The sequence below is a fragment of the Rhinopithecus roxellana genome, chromosome 11 (genome assembly GCF_007565055.1).
Source record: "Rhinopithecus roxellana isolate Shanxi Qingling chromosome 11, ASM756505v1, whole genome shotgun sequence".
Taxonomy (NCBI): Eukaryota; Metazoa; Chordata; class Mammalia; order Primates; family Cercopithecidae; genus Rhinopithecus; species Rhinopithecus roxellana.
In genome coordinates, this window is record NC_044559.1 from 81,280,178 (window position 1) to 81,303,072 (window position 22,895).

Sequence of the window (22,895 nt, forward strand, 5' to 3'; positions counted from 1 at the left end):
TCCTACCATGTGCAGGTGCTGTTCTATTGTGGGGAGAGTAGTAAACAAAAGTAAACTAAACAAAAAGCCTGTTAACCTTATGGATCTTACGTTCTTATGACAGTAACATCATACTAAGATCTGTTATGCAGTTTAGGACTCTAAGTATCTCAAAGCAGGCTTATGCACTATTTAAAACCCCGGGACTGAGCACAGTATCTAGCCACAGATATAGGTCAACAAATATCTACTTGAGTTGTGTATGTTGTTGGCATACGGTAACCCTGACCTGGCTGTTTTCAGAAAAATGCTTTAATCCACTTGGGATTGACCACAATGATGGTCCAGCCTCTGCTGCTTGTCCACAAGGCTTCTGTGGGTATTCAGATGCAAACCCCTCCTTTATTCTCCTTGCTCAGGATGCTTGCTTCGGGAAGGCAATTAAACAAGACATTCCATCACTCTTACCCTTTCTAATGGCCATGTTGGGTGGCAGGTAGCACGGAAATAGCAACATTGATTCCAGTGGACCAAAAAGGCTGTTGGCAAAACCTCTACTATGCACTTAAATTGAGATTTAGTTTCCTTATGTATCAAACTGTCCTAGAATTTTACCTCAATCCTCACAATAACCCAGGAGATGGACTTTATAATCTTCATTTTACTGATAAGGACACTGAAGGTTTGAGAGGTAAAGTAACTTGCCCTACAGTTAATCAAGTGTCAGCTAGCATACGCATCCAGGACTGTTCAATTCTATGCCCTTTCTCCTCTTAGCATCTGTCTCTCAGATGGGGTAATGAAATTACTTAGAACCAATATAATCCCCAATGGATGCAAGGAAAGATTTTTTTAACTCATTCTAGAAGATTCTCAGAAATTTAAGTTCTTAATATCTCAGAAGCTGTTTGTGTTCCCAACTCACTAGAATACACTTTAAGATACCACGGCATGAAACCAACCATAGATCTTGTCTAGTTGCTTAATTACACTCAGTGCAAGAGATCTTGAGGGTGGGTGAGCGGGGCTATAGTTTAGTCATTAGAACATACTTAGAATATAGGCTAGCCTGTTTACAAAATTAGGACAAATTCCTCCATACAGTTTTTTAAAAATTCAGATTACTTTTACTTAAACTAGTATCTCGATAACTGTGATTAAAAAAAATTATGTATGTACAGAATGTTTTGAGATTTAACAAAGTACACCTAGAGAACATAAAAATTCTTTATTTAACCTAATCCAGCCAGTATTGAGATAGTTTGCTATATTAAAAACAAGACGTTTAAAAAAAAATTACAGCAAAGTTAGCAAGGCAGTGACTAATTAAGTCACTAAGTTTAATTTTATATTCTTCACAGTCATTTCATAATCATGTAATGATAAACAATATTTTCAGCCACTCTGGAGATAAGTTAACTTTTGAAAAGAAAATAATTCTATTAATCATCATTGAATTTTATAAAAGAGGTTTAAAACATTAAAGTTTCTAGAAATAACACAGTAAAGAAATATGAAAATAAACTGGAAAATAAAATATACCCACCCATGCCAAAAATCTACATCATCTCTTTCATTTGTCCCCTAATGCCTTTTACCTCTTCATTTACTTTTTCTAGAGTGCAAACAGATTACTTAGCAATTAAGAAACAACTACTGCTCTGTAGGGGCGATTTTGAGCCTAAAGTGCCGCTATTCCTTTTATCTCTCAGTTAATCCTAGAAATAGTCTTCTGAGATAAACATTACTTGCATTTCAAAGATTAAGAAAACTGCAGTTGAAAGTCAAATCCTTTAGCCAAAATCATACATATAGTTATTGAAAGCTGAACTATGATTTGAACTCAGGTCTATTCAACTTTAAGTCTGCCTGTGCTCTTTTGTTGCTTCATTGTCAGGCAGGTCACCTTCCTGCAAAGACTGGCATGTGGTGTTTCTTGAGCTAACATTAATAAGGCTCTTTAGGTTTAAAAGTGTTCAATTCCAGGGCTAGAGGCCACTCTGGTCCTCAGGCACTTGCAGTTCCCTCCCCACAACTGTAAAAAAACCCTCCCTCCTGCCCCAAAAGGATTAGAGTTGTTCCCTGCCTTTCATGAACCCTAATACCTATTAACCCAAGCAGCTACTCCCTGTCAAGGGCATTAAAATAGTAAATGGGGAACTGTGTTTGCATAACTTTAGTAAAGGCTGTCTAAAAACTGTTCTATATAACAAAATTATGCAAGATATGCCCATTTAATATATCTTTTCACATTGAAAATGAAAGAAAAGCCAATATATTTTATATTTACAGCCTATAATCTAAGTTTTTAAAATATATAATCATAGATTTTATATTCCCCTTCAGAACTGTAGTCGTGTTCTTAAGAAGGCTGTTAGTCAGATCTTCTCTTCATCTCCAAATAAAAATTTGAATGTTCAACAGTTATTCAAATAAACATCATATAACTCAAGACATTCATACTATAGAAACCAGTCTTTACTAAAGTTAACATATATTATTGCAAACTAACATAGCTCAATCTATATTTGCTACACTCCTAAAGTGGCCACTTATCAGTAAGGGGAAGCATTTATTATTGTCATGCATTACTGTGAACAAGAAAATAAATAGGGTTTTGAAAACATCTCTTAAAATTTAATTTTAATTAACAAAAATAACCATTCAGGTTGCTGAACATTAAAATGGCCCATCTATTGAAAATGGCTTAAATAATTGCTTTTAAAAATGAATACAAAACTAAACAGTGATTAAGGTGCTAGCCTCATCAATATGACAATTAAAATCTAAAAACATTAGTGTTGGTTTTCTATAATAAACTTAAGCCAAAAACAATGACCTCAATATTTACTTAAGACTTCTTTTCATACTTTTCTCCTCATTAATATAAAAACAAAGAGCTCAAGGCCTCACCTTGGTTTATTCACTGCTGGTTTTCTATGTGCTGAAACTAGACTATCAACTCTGTAAGAGCTTGGACCAAGCCTGTCTTGTTCATATCCTATAGCACTCTGCACAGTGCCTGGCAAATAGGAGGTGATCAGCGAATATCTCAATAACTGAATCAATGAAAGAGGAGAGTAAAATAACTTTATTTTTATTTTTGCAAATCATTCTCTGCTCAAACTACCATAAACTGGCAGCTGTAATTTCTAGAAATATGGGTTGAAAAAACTCCCAGAGATGGAAGGACCTGATGAAACACTGAAACACACACACACACACACACACACACGCGCGCGCGCGCGCACACACACATACACGACTGCATGAGTCAAAATTACTTCATGAAGTATGAGATGTCAACATTATGCAAATAAAATTTAATAGTGAAAAAGTGATCTGGAAGCCCTGTGAATTTTTACCCTACACATTTTGGAGGACATCATATGGGTTAAAGAAAACACCACAAAATCTCATTTATTCAGATAATCATTTGAATCTTTACATACATTTTTGGTTATTTATAACTAATTTAATTTACATTTCCTCATATTAACATGTCCTCTTATTTAGTATGTAATCACATTATGTCAGTGAGAAAAATCCTCATAGTACCTTAATGGAGTTGCTGATTCTGAGAAAACACTAAACATGAACATGTACAAAAGAGGCATTTGAATAAAACAGCATGTGCATTTTTTTAATATTTGCACGGTTTGATCTTTGCATTTCTGTCTGGAGAAAATATGAACAAAACCTAGGTTTACCATGCTAAGATAATGGTTCATATGACTGCCATAAAAGTAGTACATACAAACAATGAAAACAAATCACATCCTTAGGTTCCGTGATTACCGAGATGATTTCCCCTGCCCTAAGTGCTTTATTATATTCCTTAAAAAATATAGGAGCAGCAGCTTATCACAAGTCTCCACAAGAGCATTAATGATGGAATCAAAACAACACAACAGATTCATAAGGATGAGAGAACTGCAGAACAACCAGAAGTCAGTTTTATGCTTCTTCTTGTTCTGGATAATTCAGAATTTTGCGGTGTGCCTGTCGTAAATATTGCTGCTGTTTGAAGTAAACTTTAAATGCTCCTTTTATGGCAACAAAAGCAATTCCACCCTAAAATAAAGAGGAAAATTAGCTTTTTATAATGCAAATTTAGAGAAACATAATAATAACAGCAATTTTATTTAGATCACAAAAGACACAGGCTTTGATGCTAAACTAATTCAGATGACTGCAAATGAAACAGTTGCCCTTTTCTACTAGAAGATGAGATAGGGAGAGAGACTATACGCTGTTACTACAGGTAACAGAGGACAGAGATGCCTTCTCCATTATCCTTTCTGACTAGTCTTTCTTCCATGTAGTTTTACATATACTCTGATATACAAAGAAGAATGCTAGGGCACTATGTGCAGACTGCCACTGTTGGGAGCAAGAAAGGCCAAAGGGATCGTGACCAACTCAGCATTGCACTGGAGGCTATATAACCAAACAGCAAACTGTTTATCGTGAATGCAGGATGTGAGCAAACCTCACCAAAGTGTTTGCTGAGGGCCATCACTCCCTGGCACAGGGTTCCTTGAAGTTATCTACTGGGAAATCTAGTGCCTATTGTTCGAAGGATGCAGTCTTGCAAGCCTGCTGTGAACCAAACTGCTGACTGACAATTACCCAACAATCATCCCTGCTTCTCCTATTTCTTTTGCCTCATATGGAGGCTGTGTAAATTTCAGGGCCCTTGTCCACTAGAGGCAAGGTGCCCCCGACCCCTTCTTCCAAATATACTCTCGTCTTTGTCTTTTATTCCCACGTTTACCCCCTTTGTTCAGTCCCCCAAGGTCCGTGCAGGTTACATGCCACCAGAGGGGAGAAGTGGAAATAACAATAATAGCAAACAACATGAGTGCTTACTATATGCTAGTACTTATACAATCCTCACAATAATCCTGATTATTACCATCATTACCATCACCATACTACAGGAACAAAAAGTCCAGACATTTGATTTAGATTTCACAGCAAGACAATTTCTGTGATGGGATTTGAACCAGGTGGTCTGGTCGTAAAGCAAAAGCTCTGCACTGTAATCCCAGTGGCAAGAGGGGCAGGTGTGATGATTCACACATACGCCAAGAGAGAAAGCACCTACAATATAGTTCCAAAAGGCCAGAACTGCTGCAGTGGTTTCTCGTATTTTTATTTCCAATCAAGCTATTGAATGATAGTGAGGCTCAAATAGAGGCTTAATGCATAGGAGCCACAGACTGAATATTTATACAGTTCCCCACCTTTTAAAAACAAATACACTTCATTCTCTTTTGCAAGGTAATATAAGTAATATTAAAGCCATCTTACCAAGATTGTCCTTTGTAAATTAGAGTTAACACTACTGAACATCAATTTACCAACTATTGTCGCAATAGTAGGAAAGACAAGGGCTCCACACAAGATTCGAGTAGCAGAGACATGATCTGCTAAAGGATTAGCCTCTGCTGGAATTCGAGGAACAGGACAACCAATCCCTAGAGGAAAAAAATGTAGTGCATTAGTGCTAATAAATCAGAAGAGTTAGAATATCTTCAAACATGGCTGAAAAAGCATGTTATGGTTCTTCTATAAGATCAATTTGGTACGCACTTTACAACCACAGTTCAGGGCCTTACCTGGAAATATACTATTTAAAATTTGAAGTTTATTCGAGTATTTGCGCCACAGTCTAAGCACATAGTCCTCCCAGCGAATCATCTTGCCTAATATCAGCATGACAGGAATAGTAGGAAGTCCAATTAAAAGGAATAAAGGATCAGCTCTCTCCATAACATCCAGACCTTCTTTATGACCTACAACCTGTGAAACAGATAGCATATGTTAGAATTACTTCTTTTTCAAATGAGGGGTTGCATGTTAAGCTCTATTTTTTTTTTAATAGAAAATGTAAGCATTTCAAAAGAATACACAGAAATAAAAAGTTTAAAAAATAAGCTGGAAAGCTATCAGTCCTGATTTATTTATAAGAAATGTCTCATTCAAGGGAAAAACAAAGTTCTCAAGCCATTTCATACCACACAGGAATAAAAAAGCTTTTAAAATGGTTGACCCAGACTGATTACATTACAATAGAGGGATGGGGACCCCTGATTGTTGCTTCTATTCCTTTATTTGATTTGGTTAGACTGGGCTATGGAACTGGGATATAATTCCAAGTTCTTTTGTCTTCCAGCAAAACAATTGTTTTCCTGATCTTCCTTCTAGGAGATTAAGCATAGCCAGTCAAGAGGTAGGACTGGCCTTCAAGAGATGGCCTGAAAGCTCATTTCTCTTTGGCTCTTTCTCCTTACTTAGTGGTGTGTAAGATAGGGTGTGATGTCTCTGGCTGGCTAAGTGTTTACCCTACAGACCAAACCCTCCTTAAGTACACTTCCAAGGTCTAGAATTGAGGGACTGTAGTAGGAGATCCATTTTTGGTTACAGATCCCAGGCATTTTTCCCAATCCAGGAACTCTAGGGTACCCTATCTATGGGGGTAATGAAGCTAATACAATCTTTTCCTTACTCTATCCTAGTCTTGGGGCTATTTCTAAATTGGTGTAGATTCCAGAAGGCAAGAAATACAAAATTGGCATTTGTGAATTTCTACCTTTTCCCCTCTCTCCAAAATCCTTTTCATTTCCACATCAATCTTGGCCTTAAATTTACCTCTTTTTGTTGCTGCTGTTTCTGAAACGGAGTCTCGCTCTGTTGCCCAGGCTGGAGTGCAGTGGTGTGATCTTGGCTCACTGCAACCTCCGGCTCCTGGATTCAAGCGATTCTTCTGCCTTAGCCTCCCAAGTAGCTGGGATTGCAGGGGCATGCCACCATGCCCGGCTAATTTTTGTATTTTTAGTAGAGATGAGGTTTTACCATGTTGGCCAGGTTGGTCTCGAACTCCTGACCTCAGGTGATATGCCCGCCTTGGCCTCCCAAAGTGCTGGGATTACAGGCGCGAGCCACCACGTCTGGCCAAAAAGGTTTTATAAAAGTGTGTGGAGAGGACCAAATTTGAGCTATGGATATAGTCCAGATTTCTACTCGGTTAATTTATGTAACTAAGATGTAATATTAAAGGGCAGGAAGCTAGCCTCTTCCTAATGGTCAATAATGTCATCGAATTTGATATTCTTCTGTGTCACCAGGTAGAACTTAACAACTTCCTATCTTGCATGTGGAAGGTGATCCTTTTGAGTTGCCCTAAAATGAAATGGTCTGGTGTATGATATTTCATAAGCCCCAATTCCATAATAGTAGCCCAGATTGTTTTACCTGTAATGATTTCCCAGGAAATATCTATCTATCTATCTATCTATCTATCTATCTATCTATCTATCTATCTATCTATCTATCTATCACGGAGTTTTGGTCTTGGCATAATCTTGGCTCACTGCAACCTCCACCTCCCAAGTTCAAGTGATTCTTCTGCCTCAACCTCCCGAGTAGATAGGATTACAGGCGCACGCCACCACACTTGGCTAATTTTTCATATTTTTAGTAAAAATGGGGTTTCACCACGTTAGCCAGGTTGGTCTTGAATTCCTGACCTCAGGTGATCCGCCTGCCTTGGCCCCCCAAAGTGCTGGGATTATAGGCACGAACCACTGCGCCCGGCCAGGAAATTCCTTTAAAGAAAAAAAAAGACAGGGTCTTGCTATGTTTCCCAGGTTGGCTTTGTACTCCCAGGCTCAAGCAATCTTCCCACCTCACCCTCCTGAGTAGCTGGAACTACAGATGGATGCCACCACGTCCGGCTAGGAAATTCTATTTTTATATCATTAAAAATTTCAATATAATGATCACTCTAAAGTTATAACTAGATATGATTAAATATTCTCAAAGTGTTAGCGAATAAATTCAGAATATTTGAAAAAAATCCTTTGTTGGGTTACATGTCCTTTTTTTGGGTTTAGAAATATAAAGGAGAGTGAATATTCAGGTATAGACTAGAGCAAGAGGAAGTTTGTTCCTCATGGGTAGCAGCAAAAATCTTATAAGGTATTTAAGAATAAGGAAACAAAAAGGAAGTAGGGGTTGGGCACTGTGACTCACAGTTGTAATCCTAGCACTTTGGGAGGCTGAGGCAGGCGGATCACCTGAGGTCAGGAGTTCGAGGCCAGCCTGGCCAACATGGTGAAACCCCGTTTCTATTAAAAATACAAGCCGGACATGGTGGTGGGCGCCTGTAATCCCAACTACTCGGGAGGCTGAAGCAGGAGAATCACTTGAACCCAAGAGGTGGAGGTTGCAGTGAGCCGAGATTGCACCAGCCTGAGCAACAAGAGTGAAACTCCATCTCAAAAAAAAAAAAAAAAGGAAACAGGGCAAAGAGTAAGTAAAGGTCCAGTATTTCACTTGTTACAACTAAACTGAAGAGAGATGCTCTGTGCTCAAGCAAGTTAGAAGTGGGATGAGGCTCATCATTCACACATGCATTCATTCATTCAACTGAATACTGACTTTGTGCTGGGGCTGAAATGGCAGGTTAAAGAGATGTCTTCTAGAAGTGAGAGGAAATCAAACCAAACAAGTGTGCAAATATATATACTGTGAAGAAATAAGGTAGTATAACACCTGCAGTACATTACCTGCTAAAATAATTATACTCGGGGCAATAAATGAGAATAAGCAATGGACCTGATTTAATTTTGGCCAATACAAAGTCAGTGAACCTGTGTGTAATCACATACATCCTGCTTTCTTGTCCCAAGATTTAAAAACATTATTTTTAAGACTAATTTTGGGGTGAGATCCAGGAATTATATCGAATGTCTAAGAATTTGTTATCTAGGTATAAAAGAAAGGCCTGGTTGGGCACAGTGGCTCACGCCTGTAATCCAAGCACTGAGGAGGCTGAGGTAGGTGGGTAGCTTGAGTCCCAGGAGTTTGAGACTGGCCTGGGAAACATGATGAAACCCTGTCTCTACAAAAAATACAAAAATTAGCAGGGCGTGGTGGTATGTGAATGTAGTTCCAGCTGCGCAGGAGGCTGAGGTGGGAGGATCACCTGAGCCCAGGGAGTTCAAGGATGCAGTGAGCCATGACTGTGCCACTGCATTCCAGCCTGGGTAACAGAGTGAGACCCTGTCTCAAAAAAAAAAAAAAAAAAGAGAAAAGAAAGAAAAGAAAGAAAGAAAGAAAGAAAGAAAGAGAGAAAGAAAGAGAAAAACAAAAGACCTATAGAATTGTAGGTTTAGAGAAAAATATTTTTTTGTTTTTGTTTTTCCCGCAGAAGGGCTAAAAGCTAGATCTTCATATCTAGGTAGGCCTGCAATTCATTGCTGCTGAAAGGCTAAGAGATTTAATTAAGGTCTGAGATTTTAAAGTACTACTAGAATCCTACATTAATTAATTAATTAATTAGAGACAGAGTCTTGCTCTGTCACCCAGGCTGGAGTGCAGTGGAGCGCTCTTGGCTCACTACAACCTCTGCCTCCCAGGTTCAAGCGATTCTCACGCCTCAGCATCCGGAGTAGCTGGGAGTACAGCCACTATGCCTAATTTTTTCTTTGTATTTTTGGTAGAGATGGGGTTTCACCACATTGGCCAGGCTGGTCTCCAACTCCTGGCCTCAAGGGTTCTGTCCGCCTCAGCTTCCCAAAGTGCTAGGATTACAGGCATGAGCTATGGCACCTGGCCAGAATCCTAATGAGAGGATGAAACAGTGATGAAATAATAGGGTTTTTAAACTCAGAATTAAGGATAAGTACTGTAATTAAGAATGGGCAAGGCTAATGGGGGTTCTCTTTACACTAGAGGCAAAAGTGGGAACTAGGCTAAATATTAAGTTTCCACTGTTCCAGGATAAAACGTTCCAGTTGCCTCTGGCACCAGGCTTCACTTAAGGAGCCAAGGGACAGAAGTCCTAATGCTTCTTCTCTGCTATGTGGCACTGGACATGTAAACTCTCTAAACCAGTAAACCAGGAATACTTTATAATAATAATAATCTACATCATAAAATTGTTGCAAGGATTAAATGCATCAGTGCTAGGTGTTCAATCCAGTGCTGGGAAAAAAAAATTATTGTGTTGTCTTTTCAATAAAAATGCAAGAGGAAGGTCCTATTCAAGTTCCCTACAACTAAGAAGTATTGATTCTACGACAGGTCCATGGAGAAGGAAAGAAAATAAACGGGAAAAGAACAGTGATCCGATTCCTTAATTTGGTTTACTTGTACTGCAGGGTTGTTAAGGAACCAGAGAAAAACAATCAAGTGTTAAAAGGCAAACTCTAAATACTACTGATGGTGTATAGGTGCACGTTCTCTATCATATGTGCTCAGGAAAGTAAAAGTCATCTTCCCAATACTCTTAAATCACACAACAGTACCTACCTACTGTCATAGCTAGTCTCATTTCTGGGCTTAAAAAAAAAAATCTTTTCAAGTGAGACAGTACATGTGAAGGTTATTTCTAAATAGCAACACATAATATATGTGTACTACAGTTTTTGCTTCCTTATTTCATTCTACCGATTCAAATTATTTCCTTTAAGGGTTAGTTCAAGACTTTTCTCATAATTTCAAATCAAATGATCTTTCACTCTTACTAAATTAAAATATTATTTATTTAGTCTTCTGCCCTCTTACCACATTTATTTATCTAACCTGTAACTGTTCTCCAGTGGTTTCATTTATGAACGTCTTGTCTTGGACTATATACCTTGATGTTGGGGATCAGAGTTTTCAATTTATTTGTGTTTTAACAAGTACCACCTTAACAAGTGTCCCATTAATTACCAAAATTATTTTAACATTGTGTCAGCCTAAAAGCCTTTCTTAAAAAAGAGCCATCTCACTTCTTATGGTCAATAAAGTCTTAAGAAAATCACTCAATCTCATTTGCAAAATATATATATCTATATAATGTATTTGTACATTAAATAATGTATAATCTCCTCTAAGTTTCTATGTCTTTCTCAGTCTTAGGAAATCATCCTGATCCTCCCTCCTCAGGTGACATACTAATACTCATTATTTGAACTGGTCACATAAAAAACATAAAGACTGCCGGGTGCAGTGAGTGGCTCACACCTGTAATCCCAGCACTTCAGGAGGCAGAGGCGGCAGATCATCTAAGGTCAGGAGTTCGAGACCAGCCTGACCAATATGGTGAAACCCCATCTCTACTAAAAAGACAAAATTAGCTGGGCATGGTGGCGCATGCCTGAATCCCAGCTACTTGGGAGGCTGAGGCAGAAGAATCGCTTGAACCTGGAAGGCGGAGGTTGTGGTGAGCTGAGATCATGCCACTGCACTCTAGCCTGGGCAACAAGAGCGAAACTCCGTCTCAAACAGAAAAACAAAAAACAAAAAACAAAACCACAAAGATTTATGAAACCCTTTAATGTGTTAGTTTCTGTGTAGATGCTGTAACAGGGAATACAGAAGCATAAAATGGACTTTGCTTTCAAGGAAATTACCTCCTAACAGGAAAAATAAGGCCTAAAAACAAGAAAAGTTAAATAAATAACCTATATAAGAAATGTCACTTCATCAGGACAGAACTAGCTGCCATTTGAGGAATAAAAATGTCAAGAATGTGGAGGAAGAAGGAATCACAGCAGGCAGGAGTTGCCTGTAAGTTCTGTGGAGGAAAGCTAGCTAAGCCTGGAAGGAGGGTTTAGATTTGGATAAGTATACAGAAGACTAGAAGGGCAGGTATTAGGTTGGGAGGATGACATAAGCCAAAGGACAGAGGTAAAAAACTAAACAACATAAGGATGGGTTGGAGGAGACAGCCAACAGGCCTTAAAGCAGAACGAAGTACAATTACGGAGTACCCTGCGTATCAAATCAGGCTAAAGTTCAAGTCAGTGGTTCTCAAACTTTATTCACTACACTCATGTCAAATGATGTTTCACTGTGATTCATTTCAGTAACTGTATCCACATTTTTGGGATGTCATCATCATTTTATAAGGAAGTCTCATAATACTCTGTCTCACCGTGACCATTAATGGAGTAAGCCATAAAGGTTTGACCCTGGCATAGATACATATGCAGCTCCTGGAATATTAGGTAAAATTCCATGCATTCCTTTTTTGTTCATGTAAATTCTAATTTATATTAAAGAAAAGCAAATTATATCATCTACAAACCTGTGTTCACTACTACAGAGTTACTTAGGAAACACTTAACCAATCTAGATGCTGCTCTTGAAGACTACTACTTAAGGTAATGTTGATGTTACGATGGGGAGTAAGATTTTGACGGTACTATTTTAAGAGGATTCATTTGGAAAGATGGACTGATAGAAGAACATGAAGTCAGATAAACCAAGAAGCTTCTTCAGCCATCCAGGTATGATGAAGTGACAAGAAGTCAGGTGGTAAAGATTGTGGAAAAGAAGCCACAGATGCAAGACATATCAAAATGGAAAAACTGCTTGGATATTCAGTGGACTGAATAGAGGACTACAAAATAGAAAGACTAGGCCAGGTGTGGAGGCTCATGCTTGTGATCCCAGCACTTTGGGAAGCTGAGGTGGGAGGATCACTTGAGGCCAGGAGGTTGAGACCAGTCTGTACAACATACCAAGACCCCATCTCCACAAAAAATAAAAAATTAGCTGGGCATAGTGGTGTGTGTCCGTAGTCCCAGCTACTTGGGAGGCTGAGGCATGAGGATCATTTCAGCCCAGGAGTAAGGCTGAAGTGAGCCTTGATTGCGCCACTGTACTCCAGCCGTGGTGACAGAGTAAGACTGTTTTGCGGGGGGGCGGTTTGTGGAGAGTATTGAGGGGGGTGAAGAGTCAAACATAATTCTAAACATGTAGGATGGGCTGGGTGCAGTGGCTCACAACTGTAACTCTAGCACTTTGGGACACTTTGGGAGGCTGAGGCAGGAGGATCATTGAAGCCCAGGAGTTTGAGACCAGCCTTGGCTACATAGTGAGACCCCTCCCACCATCCTTCAAAAAAAGTAGCTTGGCGTGGTGGCACACACCCGTAGTTCCAGCTACTAGGGAAGCTAAGGTGGACAGATCACTGAACCCAGGAAGTTGAGGCTGCAGTGAGCCATGATTGTGCCACTGCATGCCAATCTGGGCTATACAGAGCAAGACCCTGTCTCAAAAAAAAAAAAAAAAAAAAAAAGGATATGAACTATAGATAGGAAAATAGAAACAGGAACAGAGGAATGATGATGGAGAAAAAATTTAGGTTTCAAATGGAAGAAATGACAAGTTTGATTTCAATAATTTTGAGTATGAAGTCACAAGAGATCATTGCAGCACTGGATTTGAGAAAAGAACAGGACAAAAGACCTGAACACAAAAAGAACTAAGTTGATAGCTGGAAATCTTTAAGAAGAAGGTATAAAAAGAAGAATCAAGGGTTTGGGACTAAATTTTGAAATTTATGTCTCTCTAATCTTCAGCAGCAGTTATTGATTGTAGCACTGTTTTTCTTTTCTTTTTAAAATTTTTATTTTTGACCACTTATCCAAGTTCTGTGTAGCACTGTTTTTTTTGAGATGGAGTCTCGTTCTGTCGCCTAGGCTGGAGTGCAGTGGTGTGATCTTGGCTCACTGCAACCTCTGCCTCCCAAATTCAAGCGATTCTCCTGCCTCAGCCTCCCGAGTAGCTGGGATTGCAGGCATGCGTCACCATGCCTGCTTAATTTTTGTATTTTTAGTAGAGATGGGATTTCACCATGTTTGCCAGGCTGGTCTCGAACTCCTGACCTCAGGTGATCCGCCTGCCTTGGCCTCCCAAAGCGCTGGGATTGCAAGCTATGCAGCATTGTTTTTATAGCAAAACACTGAACTAACTAAACGTCTAACCACAAGAGACAGGTTGGTTAGTAAATCGCTGTAATTCTATAGATAGAATGTTATGCAGATTTCTGCATACTTATATGAAATGATCTCCAAGATTCACTATGAAAAAAGGGAGATACAGCTATAATATACTCCTTTTTGGGTAAAGAAAAAGTAGGGGAAATAACATATTTAGAAAGAACATGAGAATGTTAGTTCTTATTCAAAATAATACACTTTTAAATGTCTAACAAAAAAACGTTTTAATAGATCTTCACACCAAGTAGTATCACTATATAGGTAAAATAGTGAACCTGCATCACTGTCACTGCTCCATAAGTCACAGCTGTCCAATAGATAGAGCCGACCATTATTCCTGCTGCAGCAAATGGACAGGCTTTTGAGATCAGTCTATCTGCAAGATCCAAGACGTAAACCACTGGACCTATAACACAAAGAAAAGAAGTAAAGGTTCAACACAGGGTGGACTTTTAAAATGACTAGTTTGATATTTTCTATAGATCTAAAATACCTTCCCCTCAAAAAGAGACAGGGTCTCACTTTGTCACCCAGATTATAGTGCAGTGGCATGATTATAGCTCACTATAGCCTCAAACTTCTGGGTTCAAGTGATCCTCTTGCCTTGGTCTCCCAAAATGTTGGGATTACAGACATGAGCCACTACACTCAGCCTAAAACACTTTCATGAAGTTGGACGTTTTGATGCTTTAGAAATAACTGTTATAAATTTGATGGGAACCCAGACTAGAATAGTTTAGAATTTCTCAGTCATTTGCACGAATAGCTAAATATTACTTCATAAATTCTCGCAAACAGCCTCCTCAAATTTTTATCTTTATTACTGAACCTAAACTTAGAGTCTCAAATATAGTTGCTTCTTATAAAGGAAATAGTCCTCTCACTTTCATCTCTTAATCATACTGGCCACAGTGAAATGGTCATTTCAGCTTGCTTTTCCCATCAAATTCCTGGCAACAATTAGATTCTCTCATATTTGGTAAGAATATCATTTCTCTGACTTCACTCACTGTATACCTTGATACAGTATATAAACGTAACCAGGGTCATTTTCTTGTGTTTATATAAAGCCAATTTATCTCTCTTTGATTTTCAATATGCTGTATTTAATTGAATATTATTCTCTAACAAATTTCTTTTTATGATTATGAAGCCAGTTTTTATAGCATTCCAACAGCTGTATGTGCCAATTGTGCTTCTATTATTATATGCTTACTCTGAAATCTGATTACTACTTCCTTCTGGAAGTTATTTGGAAACGCAGCATTTGGAGGTATTCTGACTACCACTAAGCCCAATATAATTTAGCTCCAGAATTTTCCAGAAGAATGGAAGGGTCTCAGCCCTGATTTAAAGGCCAAATATAACTGAATATCTAAGTTTATTTATTTATTTATTTATTATTTTTATTTTTTTTTTTGAGATGGAGTCTCACTCTGTCCCCCAGGCTGGAGTGCAATGGTGCAATCTTGGCTCACCGCAACCTCCACCTCTTAGGTTCAAGCAGTTTTCCTGCCTCAGCGTCCTGAGTAGCTGGGATTACAGGCGTCTGTCACCATGCCTGGCTAATTTTTGTATTTTTAGTACAGACGGGGTTTCACCATGTTGGTCAGGCGGGTCTTGAACTCTTGACCTCAGGTGATCCACCCGCCTCAGCCTCCCAAAGTGCTGGGATTACAGGTGTGAGCCATCACACCCGGCCAGCTATTTATTTATTTATTTATTTATTTATTTTTTGAGACGGAGTCTCGCTCTGTCACCCAGGCTGGAGTGCAGTGGCCGGATCTCAACTCACTGCAAGCTCTGCCTCCTGGGTTTACGCCATTCTCCTGCCTCAGCCTCCCGAGTAGCTGGGACTACAGGCGCCCGCCACCTCGCCCGGCTAGTTTTTTGTATTTTTTAGTAGAGACGGGGTTTCACAGGGTTAGCCAGGATGGTCTCAATCTCCTGACCTGGTGATCCGCCCGTCTCGGCCTCCCAAAGTGCTGGGATTATAGGCTTGAGCCACCGCGCCCGGCCCTATTTATTTATTTTTGAGACGGAATCTCACTGTGTCACCCAGCCTGGGGTACAATGGCAGGATCTCGGCTCACTGCACCCTCCGCCTCCTGGGCTCAAGTGATCCTTCTGCCTCATCCTCCCAGGTAGCTGGGATTACAGGCATGCACCACCATGGCCAACTAATTTTTGTATTTTTAGTAGAGATGGGGTTTCACCCTGTTGGCCAGGTTGGTCTCGAACTCCTGACCTCAGGTGATCCATCCACCTCAGCCTCCCAAAGTGCTGGGATTACAGGCATGAGCCACTGCATCTGGCCCTAAGTTAATTTTTTCAATTTAATTTTTAATTGTTTTTTTTTTTTGAGACAGAGTTTTGCTCTGTTGCCCAGGCTGGAGTGCAGTGGTGCAATCTCAGCTCACTGCAACCTCTACCTCCTGGGTTCAAGTGATTCTCCTGTCTCAGCCTCCCAAGTAGCTGATATTACAGGTGTGTGTGAGCCACCAAAAAAACATGAAAATGTCTTAGAAATGTATAACAATTATTACCTACCTTCTGGGAACTTATAATCTAAAGGCAGAAGCTATACACAAAAACAGTTTATTTTCTCTATACAAATAAATTAACATAGGATTCTGATGATAAAATAATTAAACAGGTAAGAACAAAGCATGCATCTATGAAGCCTCTGATCAAGACTCCCTGCTGATCACTGGAGCCAATAATATCACTATGTCACTGTATGAAGACAGACTATACATTGTAAAGTAGAAAGAACATTAGAAGAGATGTCAAAGGAACTGTCATTTATCATACATATAACATATTTACTTATTACTGTCAAGCTCTAACTTACATAACATTTAAAACAATGATAAGGTGTCTTTCGGGACCAGAGAGATGAAACAAGTCTAATTCAGTGCACACCAACTCTACATCCTCTAATAAATAGCATTTCTTGAGGGTCTACATGAGACTGTGCGCTGTGCCACAGGCATTACGTGCATCATTATTTAATCTCAGAATATAGTGCTGAATTCTCATAACATACAAATTTGCTGGGTTAAGTTTGTAACTCCCTCAGAAAGCACAATAAAAGTCATCTTAGTCACCAAAGATCCCTCAAATGCTGGTAGTAGAAGTTAAAGACAATAGGTATATATAAAACCTCAGCACTTCAACCTTTGTATCGATTGATAATTAGATTTTTTTCTTTTTTCTTTTGAGACAGGGTCTTGCTTTGTCATCCACACTAGAGTACAGTGGCGTGCTTATGGCTCACTGCAGCCTTGACCTCCCCAGCTCAAGCGAGCCTCCCACCTCAGCGCCCCAAGTAGCTGGGACCACAGATGTGCACCACCATGCTCGGGTAATTTTATTTATTTAATTTTTTTTTTTTTTTGGTAGAGATGGGGTCTCCTGTGTTGCCCAGGCTGGTCTGGAACTCCTAGGCTCAAGCAATCCTCCCACTTCAGTCTCCCAAAGTGCTAGGATTACAGGCATGAGCCACCATGCCTGGCCTAGAAATTTTTTAATCAGAAAACTGAAGCCATAAAAGAACATTTACCAACTCCCTCCAGCACATGTACCCATCAACCAATATCCCACCGAGCTGAAGTCAGTCCCCTCGCTTATGCACTAGATGGTCCTATCCCCTCGGCAACTCAAGGCCACAGCTCCAGCAATTCTCTCCCACTCTCCTATGTAATTTCTCCCTGCTCTTTACTGGCTCCTCATCAAACAAACATGCTATTATTTCTTCTGTGTTAAAAAAAAAATTTAAAACCAAATTTTTTCTTGAGCCTTTTTGCCCCACTGCTTCATTTCATTGCTCCCTTTGCAATGAAATTCCCCTGAAGAATTGTAGTTCTTTTTTTTTTTTTTGAGACAGAGTCTTGCTCTTGTTGCCCAGGGTGGAGTGCAACAGCACGATCTCGGCTCACCACAACCTCTGCCTCCTGGGTTCAAGTGATTCTCCTGCCTCAGCCTCCTCAGTGGCTGGGATTACAGTCATGTGCCACCACGCCTGGTTAATTTTGTATTTTTAGTAGAGACAGTGTTTCTCCATGTTTGTCAGGTTGGTCTTGAACTCCTGACCTCAGGTGATCCGCCCGCCTCAGCCTCCTGAAGTGCTGGGATTACAGGCGTGAGCCACCGCGCCCGGCCCTCTATCTGATACTCTCCTTAGTTTTGAACCCACTTCACCAAAACTGCTTATCAAGGTCACTAACAACTTCCATTTAGCCAAATCTAATCTCAGTTTTCCTCTTCTTTGGCTTATTCTGAACTTTTATTTTTTTTTTGAGACAGAGTCTCACTCTGTCACCCAGGCAGGAGTGCAATGGCGTCATCTTGGCTCACTGCAACCTCCGCCTCCTGGGGTCAAGCAGTCCTCTTCTTCAGTCTCCCAAGTAGCTGGGACTACAGGTGTGCACCACCACGCCTGGCTAACCTCTGTATTTTTTGCAGAGATGAGGTTTTGCCACGTTGCCTAGGCTGGTCTTAAACTCTTAGGCTCAAGCGATCTGCCCACCTTGGCCTTCCAAAGTGCTGGGATTACAGGAGTGAGCCACTGGACCAAGCCGAGAACATCACTCGTTTTTCTTTCTATCTCACTACTCATTTTTCAGTCTCCTTTGCTGGTTCTTCCTCTTTTTTCCTTTTTCTTTTTAGACATGGAGTCTCACTATATTGTCCAGGCTGACTTCAAACTGCTGGCTGAAGTGATCCTCCCATCTAAGCCTCTTGAGTAGCTGAGACTACAGGTGTGTGCCACCATGCCCCTTCCTCCTCTTCTTGACCTAAGTGAAGCCCAACCTACAAACCCCTACTTCATCACACTCCCCATTTGATTACCTTGCTCTATTTTTCTTTTTCCCAAAGCACTTATCACCTAACATACCCTAATTTACCTATTAATTATATTTCCACTTACTATAACAGAGGTTGGGAAACTAGGGGCTATATGCTAAATTCAGACATCTGTCTGTTTTTGTAAATTAAGTTTTATTGGAACATGGGCACATGCAAAGTCTAAAATATTTACTATCTGGTCCTTTACAGAAAGGTTTGCTGATCTTTGCATCTGAAAATAAGCTCCAGGCCAGGCATGGTGGCTTGCGCCTGTAATCCCATCACTTTGGGAGGCCGAGGTGGGTGGATCACCTGAGGTCAGGAGTTTGAGACCAGCCTGACTAACATGGTGAAACCCATCTCTACTAAAAATACAATCAGCCAGGTGTGGTGACATGCGCCTGTAATCCCAGCTACTCAGGAGGCTGAGGCAGGAGAATGGCTACAACCCGGGAGACGGAGGTTGCAGTGAGTTGAGATGGCGCCATTGCACTCCAGCTTGGGCAACAAGAGCGAAACTCCATCTCAAAACAAAACAAAACGAAACACCAGAAAACAAAAACTCCAAAGGGAAAATGATGTTTTGATAATTGATCTATCTCAAGTTCCTATTACTCTCAATCATTTGTTGAACTGAATTATCTTGTATTTGGAACTACCTACTGATGGAGTAAAGCAATATAATTCCTTAAAAAAAAATTCAAATATTTGAATGAAAGCATAATTCCTAAAATATAACCCATGACTATTACTTTTATCTATCATGAACAGTGACAACCTACAGATGTTTGAATTGTTTTTCTTGTTTTTCCTCGGAAGATCTCAGAAGGTTCTAACCTAAGGTCAATTTTCTTCCTATATCATTGGGTGTGAATTCTTTTGTATCAGAAAAAATTTTTTTTTCATATTTCTTCTTTGGAAATTTTCTACTCATCTCTTGTGTTATAGGCAAAAGATGTACCAGATAAAATGGAGGCACAGGCTGCATTTTATAGCACCTAATTCTAGTTTTTCTGACAAAATTCTGTCTTGGCTTTTCTCTTAAGTTTACTTTGTCTAAACCTCTTAAGGCTTTTCCGGACACTAGTCTAAGATTAGCTTAATATTTAAAAGAAAAGATAAATGCCTAGTGCTAAGCATACCATTAGAATAATAAACTGCCACCCAGGGGAGGTATTTCTGAGAGCTAAAGATTATCTGGCAAGCTATTTGGTGAGTAAGAACAATCACTGAAATCTTTTGGATGACACTCCCTAATTGATACTCTTCTTATGAAGTTTATGTGCTACTAGCTCGTGACTTGGGCTCAGGGGTCGTAAACTTAGGAAAAAAGCAACAGTTACTAGATTCTTATTGCTGTCAGATTACATCACAAAAAGTTACGGGAAGTGGAAAAAGGCAAGACAGCAGCCTTTGAAAACCTTAATTCTGGTGTAGAGGAAGAACTGTAATAAATCTATCTTACAAGTTAAATATATAAGGGCGTAAGAAAGTTTCAATATTTTCAAAAGGCATTATTGAATTTTTAATGCCTTAGTGGGCCTCAACACTTAACGTTTCCAATAGCACCGTGTTTACACAATGAATGGCAACTGAAGCTTTGTATAAATATTAAGTTTAAAAAATCTATTAATTTAAAGGGTACCAGAGAAGCTTGCAATTAGCAAGGAAACTATCACTTCTTTTGTATAATAAAGAGGCTTCTGTAAAGAGAACAACTACACCCTAATATTCTGGGTAAATTCAAGTTTTCACATTTCAGATGTAAATGACATCAAAAAGTGAGCTGAGAACTACTGGGGCTTGTAAGTCTATGTCTAATAAAAAAGGAGTAATCAGTTTTGTCTGGCAGACATAGCAAACAAAAATAGATTTTTGCTGCCACTGTAATATAAATTAAAATTTATGTTTTGGCTGCTACAGGTACTCCTTGGAAGTTAAGAAGTCAATGATGCCGAGCGCGGTGGCTCACGCCTGTAATCCCAGCACTTTGGGAGGCTGAGACAGGTGGATCACGAGGTCAGGAGATCGAGACCATCCTGGCTAACACGGTGAAACCCCGTCTCTACTAAAATACAAAAAAAATTAGCCGGGCGTGGTGGCGGGCGCCTGTAGTCCCAGCTACTTAGAGGCTGAGGCAGGAGAATGTCGTGAACCCAGGAGGCAGAGCTTGCAGTGAGCCGAGATCGCGCCACTGCACTCCCGGCACTCTAGCGTGGGAGACAGAGCAAGACTCCGCCTCAAAAAAAAAAAAAAAAAAAAAAAAAAAAAAAAAGAAGTCAATGATTGAAGGGCAGGTAGGTAATACTTAATGTTCAATATTTGCTGGCATTGCTTGTAATAACACCCAGAACTCCTAGAGGCTAGTCAAGTGAAGCTGTTGGAGTGGAGAAGAAACAAATAAATATGTAACTGGTTATGATCAATTAGTTGTAAATACCAATGCACTTGGACTGGCAGAGAAACATAATTCTATACTTTGTTGTATGAAAGTTTCTAACACAGAACATGATTTAATGAGCATAAGCAGGTACTTTACAAGACAACCTGGTATAAGTTCCTGAGAAGATAAGTTCCTTCTGTTAAGTGGCCAATAATTTATAAAAGAGATTCAACAAGCAAGACAGACTGCTCACAGAAGCCACTCAAGTTCCCATGTTTTTTCTGTTTGCTTTTTGCTTTGCATTGAACTGATTTTGACCTACTCCAAACTCAAATACCAACTTTCTTTTGAGACAGAGTCTCGCTCTATAGCACAGGCTGGAGTGCAGTGGCGTGACGTTGGCTCATGCCAACCTTTGCCTCCCGGGTTCAAGCAATTCTCCCACCTTAGCCTCCCAAGTAGCTAGGACTACAGGTACATGCCACCACACCTAGCTAATTTTTTAATTTTTAGTGGAGATGGGGTTTTGCCACGTCACCCAGGCTGGTCTAGAACTTCTGGTCTCAAATGATCCACCCACCTCGGCCTCCCAAAGTGATGGGATTACAGGCGTGAGGCACTGTACTTGGCCCTCAAATGGCAACTTTCTAAAGCTAAGACATCAACCCCATTTTCAGAGCCATCCAGAAGTGCAGAAGTTTGAGGCCACTGATAGTTTAACAATATAAACTTTGATCCTTGCTCCAAGTCTTTTTGCTACATGTGTGGAACGTCCTGTCCCTACTTTAAATCTGTATAAAAACCCAACTTCTCAGCAAAGACTAACCTAACTTGATAGAGGCTGACTACCCCACCCTGTCCATGTCCCATGAGGCTTCCTTTACATACTACCCCACAAAATACACTTACCCCTTTGCTTGTGCATAATGTTAGTACTTTATGTTCTTGTTCAATGTTTGTTCAGTTGTCTCAGTATCCTTTATGTCTGTCCATGTCAGCATCATCTTAGACTGAAAACTCCCAGGGGACAGGGGCCATGTCTGTTTAACTCGTTTTGTACAGTGCCTAGGACAGAACCATGTACAGATAGGTGCTTAAAAAATGCTTTTTAATGATGATTGGCATCACTCTCAAGGACCCTCTAGGCCACAGCTATCTTAGCACATGGTACTTGGCAGTATCGGGCACTTTGGCCTGTTCTACAAGGCACTGGAATATAATGGCACAGGACCTAGCCACAGTACTCTCTGGCCAGTACTTGACTCAATCCGTTGTTAAATGGACATTTTAAGGAAAAAAAAAAAAAGAAAAGGAAGTATTAGTTATATGGTCCCAAGCCAACAAATGTGAATTTTATTGAAGATATCAAGTAATACAACAAACTTGATTAAAAGTATGTGGGAGGCCAGGTGCGGTGGCTCACGCCTGTAATCCCAGCACTTTGGGAGGCTGAGGCAGGCAGATCACAAGGTCAAGAGATTGAGACCATCCTGGCCAACATGGTGAAACCCTATCTGTACTAAAAATAAAAAAATTAGCTGGGCATGGTGGCGCGTGCCTGTAATCCCAGCTACTTGGGAGGCTGAGATAGCAGAAACACTTGAACCCGGGAGGCAGAGGTTGCAGTGAGCCAAGATTGCGCCATTGCACTCTAGTCTGGGCAACAAGAGCGAAACTCCGTCTCAAAAAAAAAAAAAAAAAAAGTATGTGGGAATCCTAATGACATAGTAAAGAGTTTTACCTCTTTCTCTAGCATTCCCCACTGTTTTAAACACTACACTTTGGAGGCTAGGTCCAAGAGCCCCAGACAAGCTTACATAAATTTCATCTTTGATTCACTGCTCTGCTGGTAGTTTGAGATTTTACCATCTTTATGTAAGAACAAACATCCTGCA

General features: G+C 40.0%; 1 protein-coding gene across 1 annotated transcript in view; it reads right to left on the minus strand.

Moving 5' to 3' along the window:
• Positions 1-1,091: 1,091 nt before the first annotated feature.
• MARCHF5 (membrane associated ring-CH-type finger 5) overlaps positions 1,092-22,895 on the minus strand; it is a 62,312-nt gene continuing 40,508 nt past the window's right edge. The window contains exons 3-6 of the mRNA XM_010381318.2: positions 14,042-14,172; positions 5,604-5,787; positions 5,296-5,462; positions 1,092-4,053 (exon numbers count right to left, since the gene is read on the minus strand). Coding sequence (XP_010379620.1) covers positions 3,937-4,053; positions 5,296-5,462; positions 5,604-5,787; positions 14,042-14,172 — 599 coding nt within the window. The 3' untranslated portion in view covers positions 1,092-3,936. The remainder of the gene's footprint in view (positions 4,054-5,295; positions 5,463-5,603; positions 5,788-14,041; positions 14,173-22,895) is intronic.